This window comes from Heteronotia binoei, unplaced genomic scaffold, assembly GCF_032191835.1.
Source record: "Heteronotia binoei isolate CCM8104 ecotype False Entrance Well unplaced genomic scaffold, APGP_CSIRO_Hbin_v1 ptg000055l___fragment_3, whole genome shotgun sequence".
NCBI classification, from domain to species: domain Eukaryota; kingdom Metazoa; phylum Chordata; class Lepidosauria; order Squamata; family Gekkonidae; genus Heteronotia; species Heteronotia binoei.
Genome location: NW_026799985.1, coordinates 332,860 through 359,226, shown reverse-complemented (window position 1 = coordinate 359,226; position 26,367 = coordinate 332,860). Strand labels below are relative to the sequence as shown.

Below are 26,367 nucleotides of genomic sequence, written 5' to 3'. Positions count from 1 at the left end.
GTGACCAAGAGCCTTCAGAACCGATCGACATCCCGAGATCCCCGGTGAGGCACGTTACCGAGAGAAGACCGGCCAAGCTAGGGGGGGACGACGCACATACAAGAACTCTTCATAACCGTGAGAGCATGGTGCCCCCACACCTTGACCACCCTAATGGACAAGGCCGCGATCTGGCATGAGGCCATCCTCAACCGACCGGGCCCAAAGGGGAACCCAGGGGGCGGCGGCGATTCGCCACCGGGCACATACAAAGGGGAGCGGTCTTCCAACTCCGACGACCGGCAACAGGGATCGGAGTCGGAGGATGAGGATGACAAGCCTTTGCCAAAGGGCCCGGAATCTGTCGAGGCGCTAAGGGGAGAGGTGTCCACCCTAGCCTGAGACCTGAGGCGCAAAATGAAGGAGAACATGGCCCTGATGCTGCAAGAAGTCCAGAAGCAGATCAACCGGGCCCTGATGGGGGGAGTTGGAAGACTGGCTCAGCTGCCACCCGCAGCACCCCTGACCGCACCGGCGGTGCCAGCAGCTCCGGCCACCCCAGCCGGGCCGGGGAGGCGAGCGAAGTCCCAAGAACTAGACATCACGTTCGACGGGAACCCGGAGGGAGTGGAGTACTTCATAATTCAAGCAAACAGCTACGTGCACTACTGGGGGGACACCTTCCCAGATGAGTTCAGCCAAGTGGACTACTTGGGGTCGAAGATGAAGGGGGCCGCCCAAAGATGGTATGTGAGCCTGTACGAGACCAGGGGGCCCGAGCTAGACACCGTAGGGGGCTTCCTCCAACTCCTGCTGTCTCAGTACGAGGACCTGCTAAAGGAGACCAGGGCCATTGTGACGCTCCAGAACCTACAGCAGGGGACGATGACCATCCGGGAGTACACTGCCGAGTTCCGAACCCACTGTGCCAAGATCCGGGGCTGGAGCGAGATGATGAAAATAACGGCCTACCGACGGGACCTAAACGCTAGTTTGCTGAATCGGGTCCTGGGACAAGCAAGACCCACCACGTTGGTCGGGTGGATACAACTAGCAGGCGAGGTCGAGACCAACATGAAGATGGTGGCCCTCCAATGCCAGCAGGGGCAAGGGGGCAAACCCGGATGGGAGGCTAAGCCCAGTGCAAAGACGGAGGCCAAAAAGGGCCAGGGGGGAGCGGCAAAACCCCCTCCATCGACCCGCAAATGCTACCGGTGCGGAGACCCGAACCACCTGGCGGCCAACTGCCCGGAGCCCCCTCCCCATGGGCCCTCCCTGACCTCCAAGCCAGGACCGGTGGCGGCCAAGAAACCAACCAGACCTAAGGAGCCGAGTCGGAGCATCACCGCTCTATCGATGGTGCTAGACGAGGATTCTATAATGCTGTAAAACCTAGGGGAGGACCCCTGTGAAACCGAGCCAGCGGGAAACAGGAGCGACCTGCACTGATGGGTGCCGGACGGCAGGTCATTAAAGTCACGGCACCGCTGAGGGTGAGCATATCTGGCTCCCTTTTGTTTGTCCCATTGACTTTATTGAATGTGAAACTGAAGAGATTCGTGCATGCCAGAGCCCTCATAGATTCAGGGTGTACAAGAGAGATCATCACCCCCCGACAGGTAGAAATGCTAGAACTGCCCCGAGAACCCCTCCCCCGCCCGATCCAGTTCGAGCAAATGGATGGGATAGTGATGAAGGGCGAGCCCTGTGTGGAAGAGACCCAAAGAATCCCTGTGGGGATCGACGATCACTGGGACTTGGAAATTTTCGTGATCGCCCCCTCCTCTTCCTTTGACCTGGTGCTCGGAGTAGGGTGGCTAGCCAGGCACCAACCGGACATCCAGTGGGGGGAACAGACCATAGACTTCACCGACAGGCGCTGCAAGTCTCACCTCTGGAGGGAGCAATGAGGCCCCAAAGCCCCGCCGAAGAACAAAAGGCTGTGTGTGTCGGTCGAAGAAGTCCAAACCATCCCGCGTGAGTACCGGGACCTACGGGGAGCGTTTAGTGAGGTTGAGGCCGATGAACTACCCCCCCACTGGGACACGGACTGTGCCATTGAACTAATCCCAGGCCAGTCCCTCCCCAAGGCAAAGCTGTACTCCATGGGGTGGGTGGAGAAAGCAGAATTAAGGAAGTTCTTGGAGAAGAACCTCAAGCGGGGTTTCATCCGCCCCGCCACGGCACCTCACGCCGCCCCGGTCCTCTTCCGGAAGGACGGGAGCCTTAGACTTTGTACTGACTTTCGTGGGATAAACGGGATTTCCATGTCCAACGCCTACCCGATCTCCCTAATTAAGGAATTATTAAGCACCGTCTCAGAAGGGTCCATCTTTACCAAGGTGGACCTACGAGACGCTTACTTCCGAGTAAGAATTAAGGAAAGGGATGAATGGAAGACAGCTTTCAACACTCCTATGGGCCAGTTCAAGTACCTAGTGATGCCTTTTGGACTACAAGGGGCCCCGGGGGTGTTCATGAATTTCATCAATGAAGTGCTGAGGGAGTACCTGTACAAGGGGGTGGTGGTGTACCTGGATGACACCATTATTTATTCCAAGGACCTCCCTTCACATGTGAAACTGGTGCGGAAGGTCCTGACTACCCTGTACCAGAACAAACTGTACGCTAAGCTGTCTAAATCCGAGTTCCATAAGGAGGAACTGGACTACCTAGGGTTCAGAGTGTCCGGAAAAGGCTTAGCCATGGACCCGGCTAAAATACAAGCAGTGCTAGACTGGGAACCCCCGAGGACACGTAGACAGCTACAATAGTTTCTCAGGTTCGCAAATTTCTATAGGTCGTTCATTCAGGGGTTCGCCAAAGTGGTCCTACCCCTCAAGGACCTCCTAAAGACAAAGGGGAAGGGACTGGACGCTAAAAAGCCGGGCGCCAAACTGATCTGGACCCGGGAGTGCCAGAAGGCGTTCGACACCCTTAAGAGACTGTTTACGAGCGAACCGGTGCTAGTGCACCCTAACGAGCTTAAGCCTTTTGTGGTTCAATGTGACGCTTCTGACGTGGCCGTAGGAGCCATATTAATGCAGAAAGACGAGGGGGGCCAACTACGGCCATGCGCCTACATCTCTAAAAAATTTTCCCAAGAACAACGCAATTGGTCGGTGTGGGACAAGGAAGCGTTCGCCGTGACTTTCGCATTAAAAACTTGGAGGTCCTGGTTGGAGGGGGCGCGGGTGCCATTTGAAATTTGGACGGACCATAAAAATTTGGAAGCGCTCACGGGGCGCCGTAAGCTAACGAGGAAACAGATCCACTGGGCAGGCTTCTTTGCCAGATTTGACTTCACCCTGCGGCACATCCCCGGAGCGAAGAATTTTCTAGCTGACACCCTCTCGAGGCTTCTGCAGCACGAAAGCCAGCGAGAGGAAGTAACAGACTCCCTGATACACCCTGAAGCAGTGGCTGGAGTGGTGCAAACTCGGTCAAAAGCAAAACCCAAAAATCCAGATCCTTGGGGGGGGGGAAATAGACTGATAGTGGAAAGCGAGAAAGAGGGAGAGGACCGACCAGATGGACTACTGAAGGGGAGAAGGGGGGTTCTGGTACTACAAAGGGAAACTGTACGTCCCCAAGAGCTTGCGGTTGGAAGTCTTACAACATTGCCACGCTAACAAGCTCTCCGGTCACTTCGGTTACGTAAAAACCCTCCACCTGGTGAACCGGCAGTTTTGGTGGCCCCAGATAAAAAAGGACATTTCTGATTTTGTGCAAACCTGCCCAACATGCCTCATGGCCAAAAGAAGGGGGGGCAAAGTGCCGGGACAACTGCAACCCCCCCCCCCCATGGCGGAAAGGCCCTGGTCAGTGGTGTCGATGGACATTATTGTAGAGCTGCCCCCCTCCCAGGGGCGGACGGTGATCCTCGTCCTGGTGGATATGTTTTCTAAGCAGGCTCACTTCGTTCCGTGCCGTAAATTACCCACGGCTAAAGAACTGGCATACTTATTCTTCCTGCACGTGGTCCGGGTCCACTCATTCCCCGATAAGGTCATTAGCGACCGCGGGCCACAGTTCATTGCCAACTTCTGGTGGGAGTTTTGCAAATTGGCGGGAATGGAGCAAGGACTGAGCTCAGCCTACCACCCGCAGACCGACGGACAAAGTGAGTGGGTGAACAGGCTTCTATAGCAGTACCTAAGGTGCTATATAAACTTCCAACAGTCAAACTGGGTAGAGCTGCTACCATTTGCAGAGTATGGATATAACAACAGCCTTCACAGTTCCACTAAAATGACTCCCTTTCAGGCGGTTAATGGCTATGAGGGAAAGCCGTTCCCTTCGCTGCCAGGGGGGCAGACGATTCTAAGCCCACAGACTGTCAGCACTGGTGGGGCCGCCTGGAAAAGACTTGGAAAGTAATTCAGGAAAACCTGGAGGTGGCCAAAAGGGATTACAAAGCCCAGTTTGTCCAAAAGCACAGCCCAAGCTGGGATTTCAAAGTGGGGGAGACAGTGTTTCTTTCAACTAAGAACTTGCCGTTGCTGCAGACCTCCAAGAAACTAGCCTACAAGTTCCTGGGACCTTTTAAAATAAAGAGGGTGATCAACCAAGTGACTGTAGAACTGGACTTGCCCAAACTGTTTAGTAAAGTGCACCCTGTTTTCCATTGCAGCCTTTTGCGTCGAGATCCGGGTGGGTCGCGGTAGCACCCTCGTGGTCCGGAGCCCAAGCCCATCTTGGTGAAGGGGCAGAAGCACCACGAAGTGAAGGAAATCCTGGACTCTAAGATCCAAAGGGGGGTGCTTTACTACTTGGTGCGCTGGCGCTATTTCCCGCCCAGCTGCGATGAATGGGTTAAAGCCTCTGATCTAAATGCTCCGCAACTGCTTAAGCAATTTTACCTACTGCACCCAGACAAACCCCGAGCAAGAGCTTAGGGGGGCAGTATGTCAGGCTCTGTTCATTTACAATACTGCTGAACGCTGTTACTAACCATATTGAGCAATGCCTAGAAACGCTCACTAACACAGGGACCGGGATAGTAAAGAGGGAGGGGGGAAAAGTAGAGAGTAGCTTCCCAGGAATATCAAAAGTTGCCAAGGTCTCTTTGAATTAGACAGTATGTGCCAGATTCTCCCCTCCTCCTCAGAGGCAGCAAGGACATTGCCTCCGGGAAATGTAACCACCAACTGAAAAGATAAGGGGGGAGCGTTGGGAAAACTCTCACATGCAAAAGCAACCTTTTGTTTTGGGAAATGAGGGGTAGAAGCAATCGCTTTGATGTAGAATGTTAAATGCTAGTGATTCGAACTGATCTCCATCAGTTCCAATGCCTGCCAAGCCTGGAGTAACTCTGAAGTATCCAATAAATGCAACTTTGTTTGAAAATACCAAGTCTGCTTACTTGTGAGCTTCAATGAACCCCCGCCTGACAGTCAGGGCTGGGATTCAGCAGGACAAGACACAGGCAAGCTTGCAGAGAGTAAACAAATTTCAGTTCAAAAGTCAGGGGTTCCTGAGAACAAGTTTACCAAAGTCCAGTCAAGGGTCACAGAGTTCAGGCAGCAAGTCCAAGTCCAGTCCAAGGTCAGGGGTTCTAGAATAGCCAGCTGTCAGGTCCAGTCCAAGGTTCAAGGTTGCAAAGGTCCGGTAACAGCAAGGTTGGTAGCACAGCAACAACGTGTACTTGTGTCCATACACTGATGCTTCTCCTGTCTGAATTTATAGCCAAGTCTTTTTACTTAAAACAATATTATTGGTAACATATGGTAATAAATCTATTTCTTACATCTTTAATAACATTTACCTATCTAGTCCATATATTACTTTCCACCCACCCCTCCCCCCGTTACTTGACCCCTGCCGATATTGTTTATTTAAAATGCTAATATTTAAAGGTACCCATAACTAATAAAACAAAAATTTATATTCTTCTTCTTTCTAAAACTTAATCATTATCAAAAATTGTCCAATGTCCTTTTATTTTCCACTCTTTTTCTACATAACTTCTATTTTTTTCCCCCACTCTGTTTTAAAAACTTCTAAATCATATTCTTTTAATATTCTTGTTAATTTGTCCATTTCACTCCATGTCATAACTTTTATAATCCAATCCCATTTCTCTGGTATTTTTTCTTGCTTCCACAACTGCACATATAATGTCATAGCAGCTGAAAGCAAGTTCCAAATTATAGTTCTATCTTCTTTTGGAAATTTTTCCATTTGTAATCCCAACAGAAAAGTCTCTGCATATCCCAAGATTTTAGAAATTTCTTGTTGAATCATCTGTCAATACTTTTTTGCTCTTTCACAAGTCCACCACATATGGTAGAAAGAACCTTCATGTTTTTTTACATTTCCAACATCTATCTGGCATCTTGTTGTTCATCTTTGCCAATTTTTAGGAGTCATATACCATCTATACATAATTTTAAAACAGTTCTCTTTAATACTATGACACGTCGAAAGCTTCATAGAATTCTTCCACAAGTATTCCCAAGTTTCCATCTGTATTTCTTTATTTACATTAATTGCCCATTTAATCCTTTGAGATTTCACTACTTCATCCTCCGTAGACCATTTTAAAAATAATTTATATATTTTTGAAATTAATTTTTCATTTGTCTCCAAGCAGAACTTTTTCCATTTCTGTTTCTTCTTTTCTTATTCCTTCAGTTTTAATATCATTATCCACCAAAGTCTTTATTTGTTGTATTTGGAACCAATCATATTTATTATTCAACTCTTCAGCAGTTTTCAATTCTATTTTGCCACTTTGTATTTTTAATAATAGATTATATAACCACTTTTCTTCACCTATCTCAGCCATTATTTTTATTACTTCAGCTGGCACTATCCATAACTGTCTTCTCCCATCTCCATATTTCTTATATTTCATCCATGTATTTATTTCTTATATAATGGTGAGAGAAAAAACCATCCATCTTCTTTTTTCCATAATAAAAATATGCGTGCCAGCCAAATTTATTTCCATGACCTTCCAGCGCTAAGAGCTTTTTGTTTAACAGCATTATCCATTCTTTTATCCACACTAAACAAACTGCTTCCTGATATAATTTTAAATTCGGTAATTGGAATCCACCTCTCTCTTTTGCGTCCGTCAAAATTTTCATTTTAATCCTTGGTTTCTTCCCAGCCCACACAAATTCTGAAATTTTTCTTCGCCATTTATCAAATTGTTTACTATCTTTCACAATAGGAATAGTTTGAAACAAATACATTATTCTTAGTAGAATATTCATTTTAATTGCAGCTATTCTACCCAGCAATGACAAATTAAGTTTATTCCATTTTAACATATCTTCATCCATTTTACGCCATAGCTTTTCAAAATTATTTTTAAACAAGTCAATATTCTTCATTGTTATCTCCACACCCAAATATTTTACCTTGGAGGTAACTTCACAGCCTGTCAGTCTCTTTGTTAATACAAAGTCCCGCTAACTCCCCATATTCTTGTATTTTATCAAACAACAAAGGTGTAACTAGTATAGGATTTTCATTTATAAACATTCTATCATCTGCAAATGCTTTGTATTTGTAAGTAAATCCTTTTATTTTTAATCCTTCTATTTCTTTATCTTCTTGAATCTGCATCAGTAATATTTCAAGAGTCATTATAAACAACAATGGGGACAACGGACAACCTTGTCTTGTACCTTTGCTAATTATCATATCTTCTGTAAGATCTGCATTTATACATAGCCTTGCACGTTGTTCAGTATATATTGCTTTTATCATTCTTATAAACCTTTCTCCCAGCTCCATTTTCTCCATTACTGCAAACATAAAGTCCCAGTTTAAATTGTCAAATGCTCTGTATCCACAAAGAATAATGCTACTTCCTTTTCTGGATGTCTTTCATAATATTCTACAATATTTACAACAATCCTGATATTGTCCTTTATTTGCCTTTTGGGAAGAAATCCCGCTTGATCTTCCTTTATAAAATTTATCAAATGTTGTTTAAGCCATTCTGCCAATATTCTTGTATATATTTTATAGTCATTATTTAATAACGAAATTGGTCTGTAATTTATTTCATTCGTGACATCTCTATCTTCCTTTGGAATCAACGAAATAACAGCTTCCTTCCATGTATTTGGTATTTTCCCTTTTATTCTTACCATATTCATCAACTTCTGCAATTTCGGTATTAACTCCTCTTTAAAGGGTTTAAAGAATTTAGCGGTATATCCATCTGGCCCAGGTGCCTTCCCATTTTTCATTGCATTAATTTCTGCTTCAATTTCTATTTTTTCAATTTGATCATTCAACACTTTTTGCATATTTTCTGTTAAGGGTTCTATTTTTATCTTTTGTAAATACTCATCCATCTTTTCTTTCTTTATTTTGACACCTTTAAATAACTTGGCATAATGCTTAAAAAATTCTCTTTTTATTCCCTCTTGGCTAACCACCTCTCTTCCATCTACCACAATCTTATTGATAATTTTATTTTCTCTTTTTTTCTTCAGTTGCCAAGCCAAATATTTTCCAGGTTTGTTTGCTCCCTCAAAAGATTTCTGCTGCAATCTTTTCAGATTCCATTCCAACTCTTTGTTTATCAAATGTCTCATTTGCGTTTGTAATATTGTAATTTCCCTTATAATTTTCTTTTTCCCTGGTCTTTTTCTCAACTCCCCTTCTTTTTTCTTTATTTCATTTTGAATGTCCAACATCTGTTTTCCTTTTACTCTCTTATCTTTATTATTCAAAGTAATCAATATTCCTCTCATTACTCCTTTGTAGGCATTCCAGACCGTCTGAAATTCTATATCCTCTTCATTTGAAAGAAAGCTTTCGTTTCATTTTCTAGGGATGTCACTATTTCTTTATTCTGTAGTAAATCTTCATTCAATCTCAATCTTCTCAATTTCTTAAACAATTTTGTAATCCACATTATTGGGTTATGATCAGCCCCAATTTTAGGTAAAATCTCTATTTTCTTTGTTATAAGGCCTAAATCTTTAGTGCCCCACAACATGTCAATTCTGGAAAAAGTTTTATGTCTTGCTGAAAAAAAGGTATAGTCCCGGACTTCAGGATTAAATTTCCTCCATATATCTTCCAAATTTTCTTGTTTGACCAATTCAAAAAAAGATTTTGGCAATTTTTCTTCTTTGTTATTATTTTTTCCTTCCAGACCTATCCAATGTATTCTTAATTGTTCCATTAAAGTCCCCCATTATCAAAACTTGGTCATGTCAGTTCATCAAATTGTTGTATAATGTCTTTAAAAAAGGCATCCTTTGCACCATTTGGTGCATACAGTCCCAATAACAACTTTTTTTTGCATTTAATATTAATTCTACTGCTATAAATCTTCTATCTTTATCTTTGAATACTAATTTCGGCTCCACTTCTTGTTTAATATAAAAAATCATCCCCCTTTTCTTCTGTTCAGCCAATGAATAAAATTCTAGTCCCAATTGTTTATTTATAAAAATTTGTAATCCTTTTGTTTGATATGCACTTCTTGTAAACAAACAATATTACAATTTTGTTTTTTTAATCCTTCCAGGGGAGGAAAATGCCGAGCTGAGCTGCTTCTCATATTGGGAGCAGGCTGGAACTTCTGTTCGGGGTAGTGGAAGGCAAATTAATGCCTACTGCCTACTTTTCTCAGTTAGAGATTAGTCCAAGATATGCACAGAAAACTTTGAAGAGATTTACCTTGACTAAAAGGGAGTCCTGGGGGGGGGGGGGGGCTCCTTTGAGGCTTTGAGGGGTCTCTGGAGAAGAGTTGCATTTTCATCATCTGCAGAAGTTCTCAGAGTCATTTATTTGACATAAGCTTGACAGAATCCTAACCTTCTTGGACATTACTAAACATTTAAAGCTATACGAGACCGGTGTGGATCTGGATAATTGGCAGAAAAGGTAATGGTTACTATCTTTCATTCCAGGACTATTTACAGTTAAATAGAATAAATGCAGAAGGTGGGAAATGGAAATCTAGAAAGCTTGGAAGAAGAGATGCAGTGGTGAAATTTGGACTTTGTAAATTTAAAGGACAGTGCTAAAAAGCGGGAGGGAACGGAAGATTGGTATCACTTACCGTGAAGCTTCCTTCTCGGTGGACTGGCAGTGGGTCGGTCCGACTACTGGGTATAGGCTCCTCCTCCTCGTCACAGGGTCGGGTGCTCCAATCGATCCGGAGGGGGAGTGGCCTATACCACCCAGGATGCGCCAGTTGTATTCAAGCCGCATCCCCCTAATAATAAAAATTTTCACCACCTCCCCATTCACGTACAGAAACGAATAAATGAGAAGATTAGGTTATCACAGTTCAACACACCATACAAAATGGCAGATTGAAAGAAAAAGTCATTGTCAAGCAAAGCAAAGGTAATATCCTCCCCACAGGGAAAGCACCATTGCTCCAGAATCCATCTCCAAAACCCAGGAATCCGCTCAACTTCAACGGGCGGGCCGGACCGACCCACTGCCAGTCCACCGAGAAGGAAGCTTCATGGTAAGTGATACCAATCTTCCGTTCTCCGGTGGTCTGGACAGTGGGTCGGTCCGACTACTGGGACGTAACAAAGCTGAACATCCCCGGGCGGGACCGGCTTCCCTGTTTAGAGAGCGTGCTGCAGCACACGACTCCCAAAGGCCGCCTCCGCTGAAGCCCATTTATCCACCTTATAGTGTCTGGTAAAGGTATGTACCGATTTCCAAGTCGCTGCCTTACACACAGCTTCTAAGGACGGAAAAGACCGGTACACAGCTGATGTTGCAGCACCCCTTAGAGAATGGGCCGTGATCCCATCTGGAGGGGTTTGACCTTGGGCCTTGTAAGCCAGAACAATGCACTCCCGTAGCCACCTGCTAAGGGAGGAAGTGGAGACCTGTCGTCCCTGCGACTTCTTGCTAAACGAAACAAACAATGCATCAGACTTCCTCCAGTCTTTTGTGCGATCAATGTAAAAACTAAGTGCCCTCCTAACATCTAAACAGTGCAGCTCCCTTTCCTTGGGAGACTGGGGATTGGGACAAAAATTTGGAAGAACCAACTCCTGGGACCTATGAAAAACAGAATTAACTTTAGGAATGAAAGATGGGTCTGGTCTCAGTACCACCTTTTCATTATGGAAAACACAAAGCTCCTTGTCAACCGACAGGGCCCTTAATTCAGACACTCTCCGTGCTGTAGTGATACCCACTAGAAAAATTGTTTTTAGAGTCAGTTCCTTCAGTCCACAGGAAGCCATAGGTTCGAAGGGACGCCCACACAAGGCATTCAGTACTATATTCAACTTCCATGAGGGGAATCTATGTACCTGTGGGGGCTTAAGGAGAGCAACACCCTTCAGGAACCGTTTAATGTGCAGATGCGCTGACAAGGATTTACGCCCCCGCACCCCCTGTATAGACGATATGGCCGCCACCTGACGCCGTAGCGTGCTGGTAGAAAGCCCCTTGTCTGCCCCTTCCTGAAGAAAACCTAGAATACCATTTACCTTCACCTTCATCGGATCCCACCCCCGTAAGGTAGACCACAAAGCAAAAACCTTCCAGGTGGTATTGTATATCCTATTAGTGGAACACTTACGCTATGCCAACATAGTGTCCACCACTCTGGTGCTATAACCTAGTTCCTTGAGCTGCAACCGCTCAGCCTCCAAACTGTCTGCAACATGTCTGGTTGAGGGTGAGACATGTTGCCCTGTGTCAGAAGGTCGTCCCTACCCGGCAGCCGCCAAGGAGGCTGAATAGACAACCTCAGAATCTCCTGGAACCATGACCATCTCGGCCAGAAGGGGGCCACCAACACCATCTCCACCCTTAGTTCCACCACCCTCTGTAACACCCTGGGTAATAGAGGAAGGGGCAGGAAGGCATACACTAGTCCTGTCGGCCATGCAGCGCTGAGGGCATCGGTTCCTTCTGCCCTTGTGTCTTTGACCTTGGCAAAGAACCTGTCCACTTAGCAATTTTCTGCCGTGGCAAACAAGTCCACCGACACTGGTCAGTACCTGTCCACTATTAGACTGAAGGTGTCCCTGTGTAACCTCCATTCTGTTTGGTCCAGCCAGCGTCTGCTGAGCCAATCCGCTAGTCGATTGTCCTTCCCTGGAAAATGCACCGCTTTGATTGACAGGAGATTGACTTCGGCCCACTCGAAGAGAACCTTCGCCTCGGCATGAAGGGATTTCACCCTGGTTCCTCCCTGTCGATTTACATATGCTTTGGCGGTTGAGTTGTCCGTTTTCACCAGGACATGGTGACCCCTCAGAACTGCCTGCAACCCTTGCAACCCTAACCGGATCGCCCTGAGTTCCAGGAAGTTGATACTGCACTTCATCTCGTGAGGCTCCCACTGACCCTGGATCATTTGATCCTGTGAGTGAGCCCCCCAACCCCATAAAAACTGGCATCTGTAGTCATGCAAACCCTCTGAGGTTCGCGAAGCGGGTAACCTGGACTGAAAAGACCCGGGTTCAACCACCACTGTAACTGGGACGTCACCTCTAACGGTAATGTCACCAGTTTGGGAATTTTGTTCCCTATAATCTCCTGAAAAGGCCGCAGAAAAAATTGTAGGGGACGAGTGTGGAATCTGGCCCAAGACAGTAGATCCTGAAAGGATACCATCATCCTTGACTTGTGCTAACTTCATGACTGACACCTTCGGTTGCTGTAACACCCCTTGCAGAAGGAGGCAAAACTTCTCCCGTCTCTCTGGGGTTAAGGAGACTCTGTCCACCTTTGTATCTATTTCCACTCCCAGATGCACTAGCCTCTGAGAGGGAAGAAGATTGCTCTTCTCTAGGTTCACCACGAAGCCGTGAGAGCGCAACATGGTCACTGTCTGCTGCATGCCCTTCAGGCATTGCTGGTGGGACCCTGCCTTCACCAGAATGTCGTCCAGGTAAGGAAATAGGGCCACACCCTGCAATCTCAGCTCCGCCACCAGGGTCACCAGAATTTTTGTGAATACCCAGGGCGAAGACTTCAGATCAAACGGCTGTCTCCATCTTGAAATGTCTTGTCAGGATGAACTTGTTGAGCCATTTCAGATCCAGGATGGTTCTGAACTCCCCGCTCTTTTTTTGGAACTAAAAATATCACCGAATAGACCCCCAAACCCTGTTGAAGTACCGGGACGGCCTCCACTGCCCCTATATTCACCAAGTGCTGAATGGCCGACAACATTGCTCTGTGAGTAGATAAATCTTTTTTCCGGGGAACCCCTCGAAAATGGTTGGGGGGAAGAGAGTGGAATTCCAAGGCGTAACCTTGTTCCACTACTTCTAAAACCCACTTGTCCTGGATTGACTGGTTCCAGATGTCTGTGAAAAGGGAAAGACGACCCCCTATTTTGTTTGTCGGCTGGTGAGAGGCATAGTCACTGGGATCCTCCTTTCTTGGAGGGATTTTTGGAACCCTGATCTGACTTCCCAGAATAGTATGGTTTGGGATCACGCCCCTTCTGCTGCCACTTCCCTCTGAAGGGACGAAAGGGACCTGGTCTGGATGGTTTCTTCGAATCTCGAAAGGAAGGAAAGGACTTCCTCTGTTTCGACTCTTTACTCTTGGAAGGTAAAACCTTTTTTTTATCCTTGTTCTCAATGAGGTATCTATCTAGACCCTCCCCGAACAACAAGGTTCCTTTAAAAGGCACCGCTGCCACCCTGGCCTGGGCTGCAGTGTCTACCTCCCAATTACGCAAACAAATGTTGCGTCTGGCAGCTACCCCACATGCCATGGCTCTGGCCGCCAGTTGCATGGTGTCTAATGAACTATCTGCCACAAAGGCAGCGGATAAAGCAATCTTTTTTTTTTTGCTCATCCTTGAACTCCTTAGGAGCTCCACTGTCTGCTGCTGCCAAGTTATTAGACCACGTGCACATTGCTCTGGCAAACAATGAAGACGTAGTGGCTGCCTTGATAGCCCAAGATGTCGCTTCAAACTCTTTGCGTAAAGCTTGCTCAATCCTCCTATTGCATGGATCCCTGGGTAAACCATCTGCGTCCATAGGAAGGACCGAATTGGAAATCAGGCTAGTTACAGGGTCATCCACTGTTGGTAACTTTAATCTCTTAGTAACCTGTAGAATAAGAGAATAAAGTTTGGAGAGAATCTGTTGGTTTGCTTTAGGCTTAGTCGGACGTTCCCATTCCTCCTTGACCAGGGCAAAAAAGGCCGCAGGCAAAGGAACCCCTGTCTGAGCACTGCTCAATTTTGGCATCATCTCCCCTGAACCTGTGGGGAGATCAGGATCCAACTCCTCATTTTCTTTAGGAGTGGGTACAAAGTTGAGGGTCCTCAGTACTTTGGGAAGCAATTTTGAATAGTATTCAGAAGGAAAGAGCCTAGATTGAACAGTGTCAGTCTGCTCCTCCTCGTCTGACAGTTCACCCTCCTCCTTATCTGACTGCTCAGTCTTCTGATTCCTCAGCTGAGCTCAGGAGGGGGGAGTCCGAACCCAAAGGAGGCTTGATCTTAGAGCGTCCTTCCATAGTGCCACTGGGACTAGTATCTCTGCCCCTTTTCCTTCCATCTTTCCTTTTTGGCTGTAGGGAAGCAAGGGAGTCCAGCTGCTGACAAAGGTCCTGTCCCAACTCTTTTAGCAGCTCTTTCTTAAGCCAAAGGACTAAATTTGACTTGGCATCCTCTCCTGTGAGGTCAGGATTCTGAGCCTCCTGTTGAGGAGTCAGAGCCCCTGACAGAAGAGGTAGATCAAATTCGCTGTGTGAGTTGCTGTGAGAGCTAGTCGCCATTTTGTTGCTTTTCACGTCCCTATAAGGGAAGGAAAGGCAAATGCAACTAAAAAAGAAGCGGGAAAGGCTCAAATGGAGGACAGAAAGCCTCCGTTGCGCCCTCTAACGGGCCTTTGTGTATCTTGCCTTCCAGTCAGGAACAAACCCCCTCAGAGGCCTCTCTCTCTCACTCCTTTGCCAAGTCTACACGACTAGGCCGTCCGAAGGAGAGACAACGCAGGCAGCATGGGGACCCTTCTGAAGCCCCGTGGATCCGCGTGCAGCCCTATTGCTGTAGGGTGACTTACCGCGCTGCCGCTCCGCTTGCCTCCTCTCTTTCCTTCCCGCTTGGTTCCAATTGCGTCTGCGAGGGAACGAAGCGCTGCGGGCGTCTGCTGCTCGCTCAAGGTCTACTCGCGAGTAGACCCTGCAGACTGCCGCCACCGGCGTTGTTGGGACCCATCCCAACGCTTCCGGTCTGTGAGGGAACGAAGCGCTGCGGGCGTCTGCCGCTCGCTCAAGGTCTACTCTACTCGCGAGTAGACCCTGCAGACTGCCGCCACCGGCGTTGTTGGGACCGATCCCAACGCTTCTGGTCTGTGAGGGAACGAAGTGCTGCGGGCGTCTGCCGCTCGCTCAAGGTCTACTTGTGAGTAAACCCTGCAGACTGCCGCCACCGGCGTTGTTGGGACCGATCCCAACGCTTCCGGTCTGTGTTTTATTTCAATAATCCGGATCTTCTGCGCTCCTCAGCAAGCGCCTGGAGAAAAACCGTCCTGCCTCGTGCAGGGCCGGGAGAAAAACTGGCGCGTCCTGGGTGGTATAGGCCACTCCCCCTCCGGATCGATTGGAGCACCCGACCCTGTGACGAGGAGGAGGAGCCTATACCCAGTAGTCAGACCGACCCACTGTCCAGACCACCGGAGAATTTATTGTTTGGTCTACTTGCGGTTTTGAAAAAAGAGTACCATCGTCACAGACCTGCAGCGCATACAACCAACACAGGAAGTATGTCAACTATCGTGAGCTCTCTTTACCAGTGAAAATGGGATTTGGTGGCAAGTAAAGCAGGAAGTAGCAGACGAAAAGCCTACTCTAGGACTATAATATCATAGAGAAACATCGGCGGCCATTGCAAGGAGGTTAAAATTAAAATAATATTTTTAAAGTGTTCGGAACATTAAAAATTGTTGGAACTAATTGAGGTGATGATAAGAAGATAAATATTATTGGACATACTGTTTATATTGGACTTTAGAAGTTTTTAAAGGAAAAAAAGAAAAATCTTTAAAGGGAAGCAGTAAGTCGCGACCGCCATTTTGAAGGATTTAAAAAGTTTAAAAATTAATATCTCGGTCTGGGAAGCTCTGAGGATGGCGAAATTAGGCTTGTTAGAAAAAGCAAGCTCTAATCTATTGAACTTGATAATCAAAATTGAAATTGGTGAGATCAAAATTTTTGGTGTTTTTTTTAAATGTTAGAACACAAACAAACCCGTGCAAGGGCTACCTCACTGGAGAAAATGCAGGAACAATTAGAGGCAATGGAGGCCAGAATGATGAGAGGCATGAAAGAGATGATAAACACATCTAAAAAAGATATTATAGAAGAGATCAGAAAAGATATTGAAGATCTCAGAAATGAGACTGAGGAAACATCTAAGAAAGTGTAGGCGGTAGAAGGGATAATGAAAGTACATGATTCCACCTTGTTGAAAATACAAGAAAAAGTGGCAATCCATGACTGCAAATTGATGGAGACTCAGATACGTCTGAGAGGAGTACCTGAAAAGGAAGATGGTGAAAGAATATATAATAAAAATAATTGAAAGAATATATAATAAAAATAATTGCAGAATTTTTGGAGAAAGATCCTGAAGGGACTAGAAATATGTATGATTATATGTATAGAGTGAACTCACTCTATGCAAAAAAAAAAAACCTACCAAGAGATGTGGTTATAAGATATATGACAAAAGAAATGGTGGGAAAGATCATGAATAAAAACTTTGAAAAGACATTAATAGTGGGAGGTAGCAGAGTAAGAATTATGAAGGAGTTGCTAAGGCAAGTGATAAATGACAGAAGAACATACAAAAAACTGACAGAAAAATTACGGGACAATGAAATGAGGTATAGATGGATAATACCTGAAGGTTTGAGTTTTGAAATTCAGGGGGAAAGGATTACAATTACAAACGCACAGGAACTGTGTAGATTTTATGAAGAACATAAAGAATTTGCACCATGATGGATTACAAATTATTGTCTTGAATGTAAGTGGACTAAATTTACCACAAAAAAGAAAGACAACGTTTCATTGAATTTATAGCCAAGTCTTAAGTAGCTAAACTCCCAGCCAATTCCTTGGCAGTCCTCCTGAAGCTACTAATTCATCTCTTCAACTGACAGCTGACAATGAGCCATGAGTCTAGCACTTCTTTTCCTTTCTTGCAACTCTAAGCGTCTCTGACAGTCAGTGCTGCAAAGGTGTGGGTGAACTAGGTGGGCATGGGAGTGGCTTCTGAAAACTTGTTTACCGCTTCAAGGTGTTGGCTTAGTTTCATCTGTAGGCTGTGACTCCTGATCAGCTGGTAACCTGATCTCTTGTTGTTGTTCTTCTGGCACAGAGCCAAGTGCAGCTGGCTGTTCCATTACAGGCTGAGAACTAGCTGCAGGTACCTCCTCATCTGAGAAATCTGAGCACTCATTCAGCGCAGACTGACTTATGTGGTTTTCAGTTGTGCTACCTTCCACCTACAGACATTTTACAAAATATGGCCTTCCCTTTAGCAAACGTCAAAATGGCCAGTGGTCAGAATGAACCTACCTTCTAAGATAATAGTTATGGGATTTGGTCTGAATCCTTCACCCCCTGGGCAAAGAGTATTATATTCACCTAGACAGAAAACAGCCCAAATAATAAAAAGTGAGATTATTTCATTTGGTTTTCTGTTATTAAATTGTTTAGTCCATGCAAGGTCTACTATGTATGCAACATGAAATTTACCATCCAAATATTAAATCAGACTTTGTTGTACAGAACCCTACGCTTTTGACCCTAAAATGAAACCTTTCACATAGATTACTTTTCCCTGGAAAGCAGTGCCAAAGCACCATATGAGCTGATGCCTATGGGGATGATCGCAAGCCACAGATGTAACAGCTGACAGCATTTTTAAAAATCTAAAATAGAAACATCTAAAAGCAAAAAATATTCAAAAAAATTCCTCTCCTCATGACAGCATAGATGGTGGAGAAATGTGGCATTAAAATTATGATGAGGATTACAATAACTATAGTAACAATGGTATTTTAGGTCAGAAATGTAAATCATTCAATAATTGGTAATCACAAATAATTTACCAACACTGATTAAAACATATTTTCCTTGTTTCACCGCTACAGAAGCAAGTATTAATTAGCGCTTAAGGAGAGCCATAATTGCAAAGGCTCTTGGGTTTAATTGCAGACACAAATCATGCTTCAGACATGATTAGACATAACTGATAGGCCACCAAAAATACATCCTCTCTGCACTATGTACAGCATCCCTAACATTCTTTCTGTGTTATACACAGGTTGGATCCAGTGATTTCCTTCTGCTAAGTGAGAGACTATGTGATGGAAGAAGACTTTTGTTGGAAGCACTCCATCATCAAACAGGAGACATCCTTCAATGGAAGATCCTCTATGCAGCAGAAGGGAACAATCCAGACTAATCATTCAGAAAGTATACCAGACAGAGAGTCAACATCTGCTGTGTGTGGCACCACTGACTGCCAATGCTCCCTGTAAGCTGTGGAGTTTTGTGAGCACAAATTCTGCTTTGTGAGTTACTGGCATTAAAGTTGCAAGTGAGCAACTTGGCTACTACATAAATTAGTTTGCTCCGGGGCCATTCTATCTGAGCTAAGACAAAAATGTGTGAGCCAGAGGCTAAAAAACTATGAGATAGCTCACACTAACTCAGCTTAGAAGAAACATTAGTGACTGCAAATTCAAACATTCTGTATAAATTCTGAGAACCCAGACATATTGCATGATACACAGAACCACCATATGGATGTCTTTATTGGATTTACTCTTCATGGGATATTATTAGTTTTTTCATCACCATGTGAGCTATATAGACATAAAAAGAATAATTTCTTACTGCTATTTACAGGGGGGCAAATCTCACAGGGATTTCCCCAGGCCTTCCCCAGTGAACAGCAGCAGGATGAACGACTGACGCCAACACCAATTTCAGTGTTACAAGACAAACTTCCATCTCCTCTTGGTCCATATTTCAGATAACAGTTGCCAACCCGATTATCTATACAGAAAACATACAAATATAACTGAGTTTATGAGACATGAACATTTACAATGCATACCAGGGGTCGTTTTGCAGAAAAATAGATGATGGAGCTCATTAGCCTATGCCACCCCCCCCACCAGCCAAAAGCAACCCAACGCAAGAAAAGAGAGCCCCAGGTGAGTGAAACCTGCTTGGGATGGCTAGAGATCCAGCCAGCCCAAGCAGGCCTCACTCACCTGGGGCCCTCCTTGGGGCCCCCCCATCAAAAGGCCAGCAAGCTACCTGCCACCCAAAATCTAGGGTTGCCAAGTCCAATTTAAGAAATATCTGGGGACTTTGGGGGTGGAGCCAAGATCAATGCTGTAACAAGCATAATTGAACTCCAAAGGGAGTTCTGGCCCTCACATTTAAAGGGACGGCACACCTTTTCAATTCCTTCCTTCCATAGGAAATAATGAAGGATATGGGCACCTTCTTTGGGGGCTCATAGATTTGGACCCCCTGGTCCAATCTTTTTGAAACTTGAGGGGTATGTTGGGGAGAGGCACTATATGCTATACTGGGAATTTGGTGCCTCTACCTCAAAAAATAGCCCCCCCCCAGCACCCCAGATACCCGCGGATCAATTCTCCATTATTTTCTATGGGAACAAATCTCCCTAGGGAATAATAGAGTTCCCAGCAGACATTTCCCTCTCCTTCCCCCGCTTTCTGACGACCCTGAAGTGGCGGGGAGAGCCTCCAAACCGGGGGATCCCCTGCCCCCACCTGGGGATTGGCAACCCTACCAAAATCACATAAGAAGTGGAGAAAGGGTGGTATGGGCTTCTCCAGGGGTTAATGAGGGCTGCTGGGGGTGCGGCAAAGCTCCTGGTTGCTGGCTGGCTGCCCGCTCTCCTAATCCAGGGATTGTTATGCAGCTGCACCTACTATACAATGGACAAGGTAGGTAGGTGGGGAGGAGGAGGGGGCCATCAGAAAGGTTCAGGAACTGTGCTCCTGTAAGCTCCTGTTGAATTCAAGGCCTGATGAATACCATATATACTGTACCATAAACCCCGATGCTCACATTCCACCTTCCATGTAGCTGGGTGCTGGGCATGCCTCTGCTTTTAGCCATCCAACTCCTCTCCAGAGCTGCCTTTAAATTTTCCCCTAAATTAGGCCGACCACCTGGGACAATGGGGCATGGTTGTCATGCATGCATTCCTTGTCAATGCTGCCAGCCTGATGGCACACCTCCCCTCTGACTTAGTAGCTGCAGCCCCCAATATCCAGCCTCTTCCCAGCTGGTGCCTTTCCAGCCATATATGTGTGACTGGCTTTGATTTCCCTGGGAAATGGCTCTGTGGAGCCCTTAAAGGTGCCTTCCCTCAATTCACACCCCCGTACCGCAAGTAGATAAATTTGCAGATAAATAGGTGGTGGAGCTCATCCAGGGATTGTTATGCAGCTGCACATACTATTCAATGGACAAGGAGGTGGAAGGAGGAGGTGGACCTCTCAGAAAGGTTCAGAAGCTGCGCTCCTGTGAGCTCCCACTGAATCTGAGGCCTGACCACAAGCATTTACGTTGTTGTGATGGACAGGCTAGGTTCTGCCCCTCTCTACGAACAACCAATGAGAGCTACTGGAATGTTGTGAGTGGGGGTTGGAAAAGCAGCAGTTGAAAATGACCAACATCCAACAGAAGATTTGGCAGTCAAAGCTGAGGAGAAAGAGGATGTCTGACAGAATAGAACTGTGCAAAAGAGCTGTCTAGAGCAGGCTGAAACTAGCAAATATGTCACTAAAGGATCCCTGTTGTAGGAATAGGACTTCACTTCAAAAGTTCAATCAAAACAAAATGTTTATACCTTAGTTTTATTTATATCATAAAGAAAAGTATTCTTGTTTTGATTAACCCTGGGGATTGCATGTCTAACGGAAGGCTTCACACACAGACACACTTCAATGACTAGGTCTCTCTCTATATTATAGGACACAAATGAGTGGTGGCAGCAAGTGATTGGAACAGTGTTTGAGCCCCAGTCCCAACAGCTCTGTGTGAATGAGGCCTTAATATTAAAGGGAGCTGGGCTATCCTGTCTGAGAGTGAGACTGGACCTGAGATATGAAATACTCATGGCTCTCTCTGTATATTTTAAAAAAGACAAAAAAGGACAGCTTGTGAAAACCTGATATAACCTTGAACTTGAGAGAGAGGTTTAAAATTTTGGTAGGCACTCTATGTGAGTGAATGAGAGGGTGTCACACCTGTATTTTTCCCAATTCCTGTGAGTGGGTATTAAACATGTTTAGAATTGGACAGGCTTTTTAGTTACAGAAGATATTGATTTTTGCACAATCTTTATACCTTTATACATGTTGAGAATTGGACAGGCTTTTTAGTTAAAAAGATATTGCTTTACGCACAACCTTTATACCTTTATACCTTTGTGCGTAAAGAACATACTGACATAATGGTTCACTTACTTACCAACACAACCAACTCCAGTCGGATTCAGCTGAAAGTCTGGAGGGCAGTTACATTCGTATCTTCCAGGAGTATTCACACAAAAACCATTAACACAGTTGATAGGATCAGCACACTCATCAATGTCTAAAGCAAGAAATATAAAGATATAACTTAAACTGAGTTTTAAAATTTTCCTTCAGTTAAACAAATCTTCCAGAATATTTCCCCAAATCCAGTTCCAGGTTTCTTGTGATAACAGAAATCTCGGTCATAATTCTGAAAATCTATGAGATATCTATCACATTAGATTCAAACATGCATCACCTTGCCCAGATTAGCCAGAGTTATGGGTTGGGTTGCCGTCAGTATGCAGATGACACCCAACTCTATCTACTGATGGACAGCTGGTCTGACTGTGTCCCAGAAAATCTGGACCTGGCTTTGCAAGCCGTGGCAGGATGGCTTAGGTTGAGTCAACTAACGCTGAATCTGGCAAAGACAGAGGTCCTTTGCCTGAGTTGCGGTGGTATTGGCAGGGAAATCCCCTTATCAACTTTTGATAGAGTGCCACTTACAACGGCACCAAGGGTTAGAAGCCTGAGAGTGCTACTGGAGCCTTCCCTAACAACGGAGGCCCAGATAGCAGCTACTGCCAAATCCGCCTTTTACCACCTTAGGCAGGTAAGGCAGTTGGTTCCCTTCCTCGAGCGCAGTGACTTGGCAGCTGTGGTCCATGCTACAATCACCTCGAGATTGGACTACTGCAATGCCCTCTACATGGGGCTGCCTTGTCCCAAATCTGGAAACTGCAGCTGGTGCAGAATGTGGCAGCCAGGCTGTTCTTGGGGCTCTCCATGTGGGAGCACATACAGCCTGGGCTGCAAACACTGCACTGGCTGCCAGTGGTATACCAGATTCGCTACAAGATGCTGGTTGTCCTAAGGTCCTGCATACCTTAGGAACCGTCTCTCCTCACATGTTCTCCTGAGGGTACTTAGATCAGGAACACAAAACATGTTATCAATCCCTGGGCCGAGGGAGGCAAGACTGAAAACAACGCAAAAAAGAGCCTTCTCAATTGCCGCCCCTCATTGGTCAGGGGTCAGAGCCTTGTGGGACCTTGCCCAGTTCCACAAGGCTACACTGTTTCAGTTAGCATTTAACTGAAATGCTGACCACCACCACCAAGATGCCAGATCCAATGGATGCTTAAGATCATTGAATGCCATCTTAAATCTGTATCAAAACTAGCACTGTTTAATGCTTTTAATGCAAATGTTTTTTATTGTAAGCTATTTATTGTGAGCCGCACTGAGCCTGCTTCGGTGGGGAGAGCGGCATATAAATCCAATAACATAAAATAAAATAAATATTCACTTAGTCACAAAGTTTTCTGAGTGACCTTCAGGAAGTTACTCATCCCTCCACCTACTCTGCTGCAGATAAAATGCAATAACCAACTGAACATTACCCCAGGTGTTTGGAAAAAAGAGTATGATTCAAATGCAATAAATATATACATAATGTATGACGTATAAGATATACCTGTACAATTTCCTCCAGTTCTATCCAATTCATATCCATCATCACAAATACAGTGAAACATTCCTGGTAAGTTATTACAAGTACCAAATACACAGATATTCTGGAAGACACATTCATCAATATCTGAAATTATAATAGCATAATTAATTAACAGATATTAGTATGATAGATAAAGATGGGTTAGTCTATTTGTAGCAGCAGAAAATAGTAACAGTCCAGTAGCACCTTAGAGACTAATACAATTTGTGGTAGGGTATGAGCTTTTGTAAGTTACTGCTCACTTCTTCAGAAATTTGGTTAATCAGTATGATAAATACTCAGAATTTATCTGTATGTAGATGACTCCAGATGGCAATGGCAAACCACCCTGTAAAAAGTCCGCCAAGAAAACATCATGATGTGATGTCATCCCATGGGTTGGTAATGACTCAGTGCTTGCACAGGGGACCACCTTTACCATTTTTTATGCATAGTAAAAAATGTTGGCATTAATTTCAGATCCTTATTTCTTGCATGCTTCTCATTATCCTGAAATTTTTGGATGTTCACTGCCATTTTGGGTTTTTGGAGTGGGGGAGAAAATTTGGGACCATTTTTCAATTTCCCTCTATTCTCCCTGCCAGAGGCGACAGCAGGGAGTGAGAGGAAGCTGGCCCTGCCACACGGCTGTTAGTTGGTATCTCCCATCTGTTTAGATTTTAAAGGGACTAAAAGCCCTGCCTAACAGCTGGATTGTCATCTGTTGCTCCAGTTCCATTGGGGCAGATTCTTCTGATGGTGAGGAACCCCATTCAGGTCATGAGATCCCTAAGGCACAGGCCCGTCCAAACACTCTGTAGGCAGATTCTGTGAAACTTGCCTGGCAAACAGGTCTGGATTCCATCCCCAGGGAATTAACTGATCAGGAACCATCCGAGGAGCCTTGCAACCCATCAGCACCTCCCAATAACCTGAAACAACTACAGTAGCTCTGCCAAGGTCCTGGAGCCACAGAGCAAGAAACCAGCCAGAGAAGCAGTGGGGCCTTGGATGACAAATGAATAAAGGGATTTCTAAAGAAAGATGGGGGGATGCGAAGAAGCTCAATGACTTTTTTGCTTCTGTGTTCACTGTAGAAAGTGTGGGGTATGCCCCATGCTACAGCCCTGATTTTCAGAAAGGGAATCTGAAGAAATGAGCCACACTGAGATGACAAGAGATAAAGTTCTAGATGTACTGGGGAAATTAAAAAATAGTCTTCAGGTCCTGATAGCATACACTCAACAGTTCTTAACGGATTTGTATGTGAGACAGTTGATCTACTAAGTCATGAATACAAACTGTCACTAAATTCAGCCACTGCACCATAAGAGTGGATAGTAGCAAACATGACACCAATTTTTAAAAAGGGAACAAGAGGGGAACCAGGAAATTACAGGCCAGTCAGCCTAATGTCTGTCCCAGGCAAATTAGTAGAACCTGTAATCAAAGATAGAATTGTTAAGCACATAGAGAGACAAAGCCTGCTGAAGTAAAATCAGCATGGCTTTTGCAAAGGGAAGTCCTACCTTACCAAACTTTTGAAGTTCTCTGAGAAAGTGACAAGCATGTAGACAATGGTGACCTGGTAGACATTATATACTTGAACTTTGCAGCAGGTTTTTGACAAGGTACTTCACCAAAGGCTTCTGAGTAAACTTAGCAGTCATAAAATAAGAGGATTGGTTCTTTTATGGATTACAAACTGATTAAATGATGGAAAGCAAAGAGTAGGATTAAATGGACAGTTCTCACAATGGAAGGAAATAAACAATGGAATCCCACAAGGATCAGTATTTGAGCCAATATTATTTAATTTATTCATCAATGATCTGGAACTAGGGGTGAGTAGTGGAATGGCCAAGCTTGCAGATGACACTCTATTATTCAGGATGGTGAATAGCTCTGAGAAAACATCCACCAACTGCGTGAGTAGGCAACAATATGACAAATGAAGTTCAATCATGGTAAATGTAAGGTGATGCACACTGAGACAAAAAAATCCCAACTTCAAGTATAGCCTAATGGGGTCTGAACTTGCTGAGACTGAGAGGGAAAAAGATCTTGGGGACATAGCGGATAACTCAATGAAAATGTCAACCAAGTGTGCAGCATCAGTGAAGAAGACAAACTGTGTTAGGGATTATTAGGAAAGGGACTGAGAATAAAAGGGCCAATATTGTAATGCCATTGTATAGATGGATCGTGCTGCCTAATTTGGAATACTGTGTCCAGTGTCACTTTCAGTGTTCCCTCTAAACTGAGTTAGCTTCAGCTCATACTTTTTTGTCTTAGCTCAGGAAGGATGACCCCAGAGCACACTAATTTATGCAGTAGCTCACAACTTTAATGCCACTAGCTCACAAAGTAGAATTTTTGCTCACAAGACTGTAAAAAGTAACACCCTTGGTTTACAAGTGTTTTTGGATGCATATCCAGGTCATTGTTAGTGATAACAGCTCTGTATAGCATTCACCTGTTAACTGTGTTCACCTGGGAGATGTCCAGTTAACTATCTGAAAGTTGGCCATCTAACTTTCCTCCAAAACTTCCACTAAGCTGACTGAAGACAGTGCTGCTAAGTTACTGCTATCTTTATTGCAACCTTGAGCCAGGAAATGGCTGAAAACAAGTGTTTGTGAGAGTAGTTTAGAGAGGTTTGTTATTCTGTGTATTCCTTTGAACCCTGCACACTCCTTTTTCCCCCTACATGGTGTTTTTACCTTTTATTCTCTTTTGTAAACAAACCTTATCTATATTTTAAAATGGAGTGAGTGCTGGTTCCATGGACAGGCATAGTATTAGTAACAATAATTTTGCTACCCAAGGCAAAGGAATCTCATCTTGTTAATTGGTTTTATTGTTATCTAAAACTTGGCAAAATATTTAAGCAGGTACACTCTTGGATGTTTTGGCAGCTATCACCCCATGTCAACATGAAACAACTAATTTGGTTTTAATTGAGGCTTTGGTATGACTGAAGGCACACCCTTAAATGCAGGTGTGTGCCTGAAAAATCTTTCACAAATGGTAAGAATACATTACCTTTACTGTTGTACAGAGATGGGTATTCAAATTGTCTGCACTAAAGAGCTGTTTGAATGAGGTGTTTGTGTTAAGGACTCAATCTAACTCCGAACTGTGTGATGCCTTTGGAGTCAGGAAATATGTAACTTTAATGTGAATTAATAACAAATGTACTTTGAAGACTATTGCAAAAATGTATTTTAATAATTCCTGCTAAGTCCATATTTTCAGTTTAAATGTGTGAAACAAAATCATTATCACGACCAATAATGTTACTATGACACTTACAATGGCTAGAGAATGGGTGGCTCAGAGAAGCAACAAGGGTTTAAGAAGTTAAATATCTTT

At 44.6% G+C, this 26,367-nt stretch overlaps 1 protein-coding gene across 1 annotated transcript in view; it reads right to left on the bottom strand.

Moving 5' to 3' along the window:
• Positions 1–26,367, bottom strand: part of FBN2 (fibrillin 2) — a 363,281-nt gene that overhangs the window by 75,305 nt on the left and 261,609 nt on the right. Inside the window, exons 35-38 of the mRNA XM_060263402.1 lie at positions 22,975–23,097; positions 21,451–21,573; positions 18,826–18,987; positions 17,500–17,568 (exon numbers count right to left, since the gene is read on the bottom strand). Of these exons, the coding sequence (XP_060119385.1) occupies positions 17,500–17,568; positions 18,826–18,987; positions 21,451–21,573; positions 22,975–23,097 (477 nt within the window). The remainder of the gene's footprint in view (positions 1–17,499; positions 17,569–18,825; positions 18,988–21,450; positions 21,574–22,974; positions 23,098–26,367) is intronic.